This window comes from Arctopsyche grandis, chromosome 10 (assembly GCF_051622035.1).
Source record: "Arctopsyche grandis isolate Sample6627 chromosome 10, ASM5162203v2, whole genome shotgun sequence".
In the NCBI taxonomy this organism is placed as follows: Eukaryota; Metazoa; Arthropoda; class Insecta; order Trichoptera; family Hydropsychidae; genus Arctopsyche; species Arctopsyche grandis.
Genome location: NC_135364.1, coordinates 12,729,462 through 12,740,491, shown reverse-complemented (window position 1 = coordinate 12,740,491; position 11,030 = coordinate 12,729,462). Strand labels below are relative to the sequence as shown.

At 35.8% G+C, this 11,030-nt stretch overlaps 2 protein-coding genes across 2 annotated transcripts; both read left to right on the top strand.

The window, feature by feature from the left end:
* The first annotated feature begins 618 nt into the window (after positions 1 to 618).
* On the top strand, positions 619 to 2,935 carry ast (single-strand DNA endonuclease protein asteroid). The gene has a single exon (XM_077439484.1). It carries the CDS (start codon positions 748 to 750, stop codon positions 2,917 to 2,919), a length of 2,172 nt encoding a protein of 723 aa, XP_077295610.1. The 5' UTR covers positions 619 to 747; the 3' UTR covers positions 2,920 to 2,935.
* Positions 2,936 to 6,733: 3,798 nt separating this feature from the next.
* On the top strand, positions 6,734 to 9,563 carry LOC143917933 (uncharacterized). The gene is made up of 3 exons (XM_077439565.1): positions 6,734 to 7,057; positions 8,090 to 8,255; positions 8,321 to 9,563. The coding sequence occupies exons 1-3, from the start codon at positions 6,818 to 6,820 to the stop codon at positions 9,427 to 9,429; spliced, it is 1,515 nt and encodes a 504-aa protein (XP_077295691.1). The 5' UTR covers positions 6,734 to 6,817; the 3' UTR covers positions 9,430 to 9,563.
* Positions 9,564 to 11,030: the final 1,467 nt, after the last annotated feature.

Here is an 11,030-nt window from a genome sequence, read left to right as displayed (position 1 = left end):
CAATGAGTTCGTTGCTAATAATGGTAAACGGACTACTAGTCATATGTGAACCAGTCACAGGACAACCGGTCGCTCTAGATCGGTCACATGTGATCACCCGTCACACTAAACTCTGTCAACCAGTTTTCTCGTGACCGATTTTAGGTGTGACCTGTTTTCTCGTGACTAGTTTTAGTGTGACCGATCTAGAGCGACCGGTTGTCCTGTGACCGGTTCACATTTGACTAGTAATCACCGAACCGCTAATAATATCAGATTTTAAATTCGCGGTGAGCTTAATTTGAATAGAATTTGCCGAGTACAAATGTAGGGCCTAATTTTAATTTTAAAGCGCTTTTGCACATCGAGCGGCGCCCTCGAGCACCACCCGACCCAGCCCCCCCCCCCCCTAAAACCAGCACTGCTCATGGGGACACTGAGGAATAATGTGTCATCATTTTAAAGTTTTATTTGGTCAAATCCATTTGGAGTCACTTTGTGACAAAATCTAAATTATAATTAATAATGTAGTTCTAAATTAGCAGTTTTTTCTTAATATGGCTCCAGATAATGAGAAAATACACTAATTAACTACCAAACGCATTGTACATTTTTAAAACTGTTGGCTGCACTGAGGCATTTAACCTCAACAGTTGGTCGAGCACGTGAGATTGACAGCAAGGAGCTGTCAATTTGACATTTAATCGTCACCTTTGCTACTGTATTCATGACTAAAAATAGTTGAAAAACTATTCATAATATTCAAATATGGGAGTACTAGGCCTGGCGACGTTCGTGAACAGAAGTAGTCAGGGTACAGGAATCGGAGAACAATGTCATTTACGTGAATGCAAACTTGTAGTGGACGGTAGCAGCTTGGCAGCTCAACTATACCGTTATACTCCAGCACGCCATCGCTCCCCGTTCAACGGTGACTACTCCCTTATCGAAAGTACCTTCCGGAAATTCTTCCAAGCCCTCCATCGTTGTGAGATTCAGCCCTACGTTATATGTGACGGTGGATACGACAAACGCAAATTGAACACGGCCATAAGTCGTCTAAAGAGTCGCGCCCAGGATGCCGCCCAGATCAATCCGAAATCTATTGAGCATTCAGATCTCATGATATTTCCACTTCTGCTTAGAGATGTGTTCTTTCACGTCATGACCACTATGAAAATAAAATTTATAATATGCGAGTGGGAAGCGGATCAGGATATAGCGATAGTGGCGCGATATCTCAATGCACCAGTGCTCAGTTACGATTCTGACTTTTATATTTACAATGTGTCTTATGTATCGTTAAACTCGATTAATTTAAAGTCCCCAGTCATTATACATGAGGGAAAATCCGTTCTTAACTGCTTTATATGCAGACCGGGCGATTTTGCCAAAAAATTCCGTTTAAAATTGGAACTATTGCCACTTTTATCTACATTGCTAGGCAATGACTATGTTAAAAGAGCGACATTCTCCAGATTTTTTAGAAACTTGTCATTCAACATGAAAACGACGAAAAATTCCCTCGGTCAATGTCGAATAGCTGCTTTATTAGAATGGTTCAGACATGAAAATTTTAATTCGGCTGTTGAAAAAGTACTAGATCGTTTCAAAACTCATGAGAGATCAAAAATACAACATCTCATTCTAAACTCATGTAAAATTTATACTCAAACATATTGTCAATCTTTGCACGATCTGAATTTATCAGAGAAGTGTACCAATTCTAATTATACGAATCATATTGATGACGATGACGTTTATTCAGATTCAAACGAAATAGTTGATTCTGTAGTTTCACGTTCTTCAAAAGCAGACAAGGATTTTCAACGGCCAACATGGCTATCGAGCCTTTTAAAAGTAGGAAAATTGTCGCCTCGATTTTATGAGTTATTGAACAACTGCACATACATTGGTACTCCTCAAGTTGAAGATGTACATTCTGAAGATGCTCACAAATGTGCATTTCCAATATTAAGATATTCTTTTGACCTGATTACATTGTTTAATTCCGATGTCGACCTGGTGTACGTGGGAAGAAAGTACAAAAAAATTGTTGAAACTACTGTATATTCTAACAGTAGTCTTCCTCGCCATTTAAAAGTGAAGATTCAAGATGAGAACAATAAACCAGATGAAGAATTCTTCAGATATTTCTTAGAAAAGAGCATACCAGCAACACTTATAAATGAAATAAAAGAAAAATCTCCAGATGTGCAAATGTTACTGTTGACAATTTTGTGGATGAAATTACAACGGGAACAAAACTTAAATGATTCGCATGTTTATTCCCTTTTACTATGTAGCATTATGTTGACGGTAGTTTACAACAAAATTGGTGAGTTTCAGCCCTCTGTATCTTTCAATAAAAAACATTCGTTGTCATTACAAAAGCATAGAGACGGCTTGAAAAATAATATTAATAAAAGTAATTCAATCAATAAAGAAGACTGTATGGCTGCTGCTAGCCTACTCTTGAAATATTTTGAAGTCAATGATAATTTAAAATCTAACTTAAAACTGTATGATCGTAAAATTGTTCAAAGTTTCGCTGAATTTCAGTGTTGCTTCCAACAGCTTAGTTATTTAAATATTTTAACGTCTGAATTCTTGAAACCGTGTGTCATTAGTAAAATATATAACGGTACATTTTTATTCAACTTGTATCTAGATCTTAGTAAAAGAAAAAATCCTCAGTTATACATTTTAAATCTTTTAGAATATGCTCCATCTATATGTGACTATTTTTCATCACTGCTAAATATTATTGACAACGTTGAATCCAAACAAAATGTAATACTTTATTCATTAAGCAATGTTAGCAAAAAAAATGTTCTATTCCAATACTTGACAATGCCTCACACTTACAAAAACATTTTTGGAAAATGCATTATATTTTTAATCATTTTAATGTTTTTGTTTTATTTTTTTTATTATTGAAAAATAAATTTTATTGTATATTTTATTGTATATTACTTTCCTTTTCACAAGTTACTAATTTAAATTTTGTTTTTATGGTGAAAGTACAGTCTTACTTATTTTACACACAATATTGTAATTCAATGGACGGTAGATGTAAAACACGGGAATGGACAAGAATATTGTAGACCAGAGCAGTGGTCAGCAATCGACAATAAATGGTTGAAACGGATATAATAATCAAAAACAAAGTTTATCTCATGGTTGAATACAGAAGACATATCAGATTATACTCCTTTTTTCAAAAGTAATCTGCACAATAAAGCTTTTTTATAATAAAACCATAGAAGTAGAATGCATAGAATCGCTCTCAGCCTCCAAAAATGTTGCAACAAAAACTCTGTGCGGCAGAGTTTGTTCATTGTTTGCTAAACTTCGTCTCTCTTCTGACTTTCCGTCTCTCTCTTCGATGGCTCGCTTTTAGACGGTACTTTTGTTAACAATGACCATTCTATGCATTCTACTTCTATGAATATAACCCATGGTTTACTGACCACTGCTATAGTAGATCCACAATGAGGTAAATAATCAAAAAATATTGAAAAATATCACATTTCTTTATTATGACGAATTAAATTATTTCGTATCATATAAGAATCACAAAGGCTGCAAATTGGATCTTGGGAACAGAGTTCTGGATGAGCCAAGCTTCCACACAGTGGACATACCAAACAGTTCACACTCTCTATATCTTGTAAAGTTATACAGCACCATTGACGCGGATGATTTTGTGAACATAAAATACCTTTTATTTCTTCATCACACCACTCGCATTTAATATCTACATCAGACACTATGGATTTGAATTTCGATAAGGCAGCTTGCACTAGACCATCATATGATCTTTTAATTTTTCCATCGTAATTTTGCAAAAACTTTATATATGATCCGATGGTTTTATATTGAAATTCACTCAATTCTTCGACATTTGCGCAATTTACATATTCAGCCAATGACTTTTTCACATGATCGAACATAGTAAGATATAACAATTCATTACTCAGCAGTTGTTTCTGCGACTGTGAACTATTTATAATATTTAACCACATGCAAACCTTAGTCTCATACGGTGACATACTATCTACAAATACAACCGGCCAATTAGCAGGAAGTTGGCAAGACTTTGTATGAAGCATACGGCAAAGTTCTAAACAATCCCAAAGGTCAGTTAATGATTGGCTTTTATTATTAAACACGAGATTCATGTAATCGGGACGTTTTAAATAACTGAAAACTATTTTTGACGGTACTTTTGCACTGTGTCTGTTAACAGTTTTACACGGCGTCAAGTACATAATACAGATAAGTCTATTTTTTGTGAACGATATGCCGTGAAGACCCCAAGCATTAAAATCTATATCTGAAATGAATTCTTCCCAAGTTACTATAGAATTATTTTCCGAGTCAAATCTCAGTTTCAAGTAAAATATTGTACCTGTCAATGTTGAAATTGCAAAATCATTCTCCTGCATTTTTACGACACCGGTTATGCGAATGTTACTCAAATTGTGAAACGTTTTCTCTAATACTATTTTATATTCAGAATCTAAAATAATAATTATAATATATGACAATTTTACGATAATAAGACACACCGATTCATCCGGTCGTTGAGTGTGAAGACATTTTTTTACAATCAATCTATCAATTTCCGCACATATTAAATTACTAATACGCAATTCAAAAACGAACAAGTCTGATAAGTCAAGCATTGAAACCTGAATTTGACCGAGGGAATTTCCATACACCAAAAGATTTCCATCATCCCGATTAATCCAATAAACTGAGGTGATATTCTTTAAATTCGATTCAAACGTAAAAGCCAAATCTACTTTCAATTCAAATCTACACATATCGTGGAAAATCACACTCCATATGTAAAATTTTCCGCTCCTCGATACGGTGACGAAGTACGTGAATGTCTTTCCATCACATTTATACATCTTCTCGCTCCAACAAATCGCAGATGTCAATAAGGTTTCACAGATATCTTTTAAATTGAGAAAAGATTTGCCTTCAAGATTCAGAGGATCGGGATTGTGTAAATCTGTGATGAGATCCGATACATTCACCACCTCTAGAACTGCATGGGCGTCCCACAGTGCTACATGTCCAGTGTTAGTTAACATTGCAAACACTTGTGAATTTTCAGGTGACCAGGCTACCTGATGAACCACCACGGGTGATTGTTTCGCCCAAGAAAGCTGCACTGCTTGAGTCTCTGGTCGCAGCAGTAAATTCGACATAGCTGACAAATCCAACATCTTCGAATCCACGGGAGTCGTCCCTAGCGCCTTGTTCTCGTCATCTATATCTATCATGTTGATGACAACAGAATCTACGACAGAACAGGTCGTGGGATTGCATACTCTCGGTTTAAATCTCACGAGAAGAGGTTGTTTCGCTGCAATCACCCAGACATCTCCCGAAGAGGCTGCTTCGCAACTCCAAGATTCACTGCCACGACATCTGTGTTCTATGAAACCCAATTCTACTAACTCCATATTTAATTACAGCTCGCAGAAGACATACGTAAATAAGCTCATGGGGACTACGCACACTTTAAACTGTCAAATAAACGTCAGTATTAAACAACCAGTGCTGCCAGTCGTATAATAAAGTGATAGAGTTTTTGCGGCAGCACAATTTGGGTAATTGGATTATTACTCGCATTGCGATCGCTGAAATTCCATCATACTAACGATAATTATCGTTAGTATGATGGACTTTTCAGCTGCCAGATGTTCCGTAAATAGAGATTTTAGTGACTTTTGAGCGAGCACTTTGTGAGCAATAATCACCGAACTCACTGAATTTATAAAAGCTAAATTTTTGCTTTCCTAAAACACGTCTACAATTTGTTTGTCGGAGATTTGACTTGTTGTTTAAGCCCGTGCTACGGCGCTACTGTATGCGCATATCAAAATGTCATCTAATTATTCAATAACATTGATAATGCAACTAAAAGATCAGACGAGATTAGCGATCGACCTTCGAGCAAGCTGTATTCAACAGCTAAGAGATCTCACGAACAATCGACCAACAGATCTCACTGCGGTGAGCAGGGCCGCTAAGAGAAATCTCGGACCCTGGAAAAAAAATTTCGAGCCCTATGGCAAACTAAAAAAAATTTATCATATTGATATATTTATAATATTGTTGCGTAGGGGTGGGTGGAGGATCCAAGTAAAAGGCCAACAGTCGTTTCACAGCATTTATTGATGATTCAGGAGATACACGCACTGTCACTGCTCCGTCCAGAATGCCCTGATATCGCCTACGTACTGCCTTATAAAGGGTAGATCTCTCAGGACGCCTAATCTGTTTACCTGTTGTATAGTCACGTATTCGGATATGTATTTCCACGACATTGGGTCTCCCCGTACCGATTCTGAGAAATAACTAATAACGGTCATTGTTTAGTCTAAATGCACTTGGAGTCCAGATATAATCCTTGGAAGTAAGTGCATGCACTTAGTTAACCGATAACAGATATCCGTTGGTCTAAGTGCAATTCGCTCAATCCGCGGCGTACGTAACAATATGCAAAAACTCTATCAGAACTATTAGAAAAACACCTATATATTGTCGTTTGACCAACGGCTATAGTGCTACCTCTACCCAAATATTTATTACATACAATGCGTAATGTATTGACGACTACTGGTTTGACCACGAACATTGTTCAGACCAATGTTACTATATTGCAATAGCCTCATCCGAAGTTGAATATAAAAGGCAAAAGCCCGTTGAATGAAAATATGGCGGAATTATCGAGCGTTAGAGTTTGTCAAAGCATGAGAGTGGGTGTGTGTATGTGTGATCGGTGTAGTAGTGGTGCGTTTGACAGTTGCGTGCGATGTTGTCGGCGTGCATGATGGCGCGGGGGGCGACGGGGGCGGAGGCCGAGACGGGGTTGGGGGCGGGGACGGAAGCGGACTCTTCTATGTTAAAGCTGACGGTGTCTGAACTAGAGGGGACGAGCAGTTTAGGAGTGTCGACAGTCCTCGGCGTGTGCCGCTGGTGCCTTTGCGGAGGCTCTCTCTCTCGAATATTACCCGCTTGTTGTCACCTCGTCAAAGCCACCTTCGGCCTACAAGTGTGCTATTATCTCACCTTGTTTCATTTCTTACGTGTTTCGCTCCTCAGTATATTACACCTTCATAGGAGTAGTACCGTCATCCAGCGGGTTTCCAAGAGTTTTCACAAAATCTGTCGTTAAATATATACATAAATAAACTTACAAATTATTGTTAGTAAAATATTTTTGGGAAAAGATGAATGAAAGTCAAATATGTAGTAGCATGGTTACTTGTCCTTACCTACATATTATGGTGTAGGCGAGATATTTCAAGAAGAAGAAATTTTTACATGAATTTATATAATAAAACACTTCGCTAACGAGATTTCCTTGTAATTAAAAACTTTTACATATCAGTTTTCAGCATAAAATCTGACTTGGTTTCTTGTCACATGCCACCACGTAAACTTTCTTTAAAAATAACTACCATGTGATGAATCGTACTGCAACTTTTATTTGCAATTTTAATAAAATAAATAGAAAAAGAATGTTGTGCAAAAGCCATTTTTGGTTTGTCTATGCACCGTGTTACGCCATTTTCAAAATCTCCATTGTCTTTCTATACTTTGCATATGTAGATGGATAAACGAAATTGTACCTATTGCTCACTTTGAAATGGTATATGTTTGTAACACTTGCTCGTTGCTCCCGTATAATAGACTAGTAACATAATCGCGTTCTAGGGTCTCAATATAAGATTTGGGTCTGGAAAGTTCACTTGTTAATTGAACAACGTGCTATAGCCATGTATGCATACAGCCCTAATGTCTGTAGATACATTTATCATTATTATTACATTATTTACTTGGGAAACCTGCCTGCAGTCTATGTTAGGGTACCATGAAATACAGTTTTTTTTTATTTTATTTAAAGATTCTGATAAATATCAATAGAAATGTTAAGTAAAACGAAAGGAATTTAATAAAGCAATATAAACATTTTAGTAATCGACAGTCCTGAACAATTTCTGACATTAAACACGAAGATCTTTGTAAATTTCGGAACTCATTTGATTCTATGCCTCAATTACGTATAACATTTTTTTTACAGTTGGTGAGCGAAGAAGAAGTTGAAGAATACCAATATTTAATTTGCGATATATGTATTGAAAAATTAAAAGAATGCTATTCGTTCCGTTGTCAAATTGAAGATAGTCAAAATAAATTTAAAGATATTCTCATTAAAGCCGATGTTGAAGAATATTTGAATGTTCCAGGTAAAGCACAATCTTAAGTACAATGTGAATATAATGCCATATTAATTAGCGAAATTTTATTTTAGATCTAGTTATTGAAGATACAAAAGATAATATTCTAAAATGTGAATATCCATCTGACGATGATATGTCAGCCGATTTTGATCCAACGTCGGATATACTAATCGATAATGCATTGAAAAAAGCAAAAGATAGAAAAATTATAATCAGGTCAAAAAATTCTAAAAAGAATACCCAAAGTAAATCAGTGATAAAAAGAAAAATTAATGCCCCAGAACCTAGTGAACCGATCGAAATAACTACTGAAAATGCATACAATGTAGCCGCTCACAATTTATTAAATACCGAAAATGAGAAGTCCAAAGAGCGAAGACGGAACAATGTAAAATTGATGTCAGAGGCCGAATTTAAAAAATATCGACGACTATACTATCGAATAAGATACGCTAAAGCAATGCCATTCAAACTAGAGAAATCGGCCTTATCTTGTGACATTTGTAATGAAACTTTTACGACTCACAAAAACTTAGTCTCTCATATGGCGAATCATTATCCAAATCATATATGTGATTTGTGTGGGAAAGCATTTGTTCTGAAAGAACAGCTTACAGGACACATGAGAACTCATAGTACTGAAAAACTCGCTTGCAAAATTTGCAGCAAGGTTATGAAAAAATCCAGTATGTCCAGACATTTGAGAACGCACTCTGGTAACAATGGCGTTTATGCATGTCCCTCGTGTCCCCAGAGGTTCGTTTCGTTCAGTACTCGCATAAACCATATGGCTGAAAAACATAATGTTGATATTTTCCGATATAATTGTTCAATTTGTTCTAAAAAGTTTCATTTAGCTAATAGTCTCACTAAACATGTTCGCCGATGTCACTTTCAAGAATTGAATGTTAACTGCCCGGAATGTGGTAAGGGATTTTTTGATAAAAAATCATTAAAAAATCATATGCTCAAACACACCGGGGAGAAGAAATATCAATGTGAAGTCTGTCGTAAGTCTTATGGAAGAAAATGCACAATTATCGAACATATGAAAATACACAATAATATTAAGCAGCACCAATGTCCCCTTTGTGAAAAAGCTTTCACTCAAAAGTGTACTCTAAAAGGTCATTTGAAAGTCCATGATAGAATTCAAAAACTGAATACTGGTGAAATGTAATTTTGATATAAAAAAATAGGTACACCTGTGAGTAAAAAATGATGAAATAAATATTACTAATTTTACACTATGTATTACTTTTTTTTATTTAATTTCTTTTTAACTAAGCATGACAAATTTAAATACATATATACATAAAATATAATATTATAAATTAATTCTTCATATTAGCATTTCTTTTGAAGCATAATTAAAACTGGTGAATTGGTGCACTGAATATGGATTATAATTATGTTTTTCAATAATGTCAAGAATTCAATAAATTAAAAATTAGCTTAAATAGTGTTGCGTGGACGTGAAGAGGGGGCTTCCAGAATCGGAGAGAAAGTCGCTGGAGGGTTGTAGAAGGTGTTTATTCGTGTGCTCCCGTCGGCGCCCCAGGTCGGAATGGTTTCCAAGCCGAAAGCCCCCATATTTATACCCGTTTGGGCTCCACAACTATTGGTCAATGAGTCAGGCGATGCCATTGGCCGTTGCATACGGCTCATTCATTCGTAGAGGCCATTTTGGCGGGAACGAGAGATCAAGTGATCTGCGCTAGTAAACCATCGGTCCACGAGCGCCACTCACCTAATTCTACGTTACAATATTATCTTATCTCAGTATGGTGGCACCGCATTAGAATGAACGGCACACAAGGTAAAAGTAACGAGATATGAATGAGTATAGAAAACAATACAGTCGCCCACCTGTATTGAAATAGTATATCAATTGAAGGTAAATTTGTACATTGTTATATAGAAAACATAGAAAAGCAAATTTACAGTGAGTATATATATGTACGAGTGACTTCTAGCAAATATGAAGAATGCCACTTTCAATGCTTTTTAGGTATACTATTTAGGACTGCTTCGTTGGACAACCATGTATTATATGTAGATAAGAGAAGAATTTTGAAGAAAAATAAAGACGCATGGAAAGTATATCCAAAGAAAAAATGACTACCTATATATATTGTTCAAGTGTACAAGATATTTTTAAAATTTTATTCAAAATAGTATAATTGAATGTTTTGATTGAAAACCCTACTCAAGCGATCTGATAAAATCTCGTCACTAAAATCTCGATCACGGAACATCTGGAACCCAAAAACTCCATTAGCGAAATATTGTATAACTAATTGAGAACTCAGGTGCCAGATATTCCGTATTCTCGTAGTTTTGTGGCAACGATTGATGGGCGCGCGATCGCAATTTGCGCAATAATCCGTTCACTGTTTCTTCTACTGTATGTGAACGTCGTTTTGTCTGAGGCTAAACGATAGACTTCTTATCGAATATGTTACGCATACTAATCAGTTTGAATATTTTTTTACACCTGAAACTATAATTAATTACACTGAGCAACAAAAAAAAAAATAGCAGAGCGGAGACTAACCAATCTTTACTAAGTTTGCTGTTGCCCACTGAATTCGAATATGATAATGATTTTTGTTGGTTGGGTCTCCTTAACGAGATATGAGGGTTTACAAAAATGTGCGATTTTTACAGTTTTTTGCGGTCTTTAATTCAAAACCTAGTATCGCTGTGCTTAAAGTGAGTATTGTAAGCAATAGTTAGACGTTTTTTCTATTGATTGTGATTTTTATTATTTTAAAATAC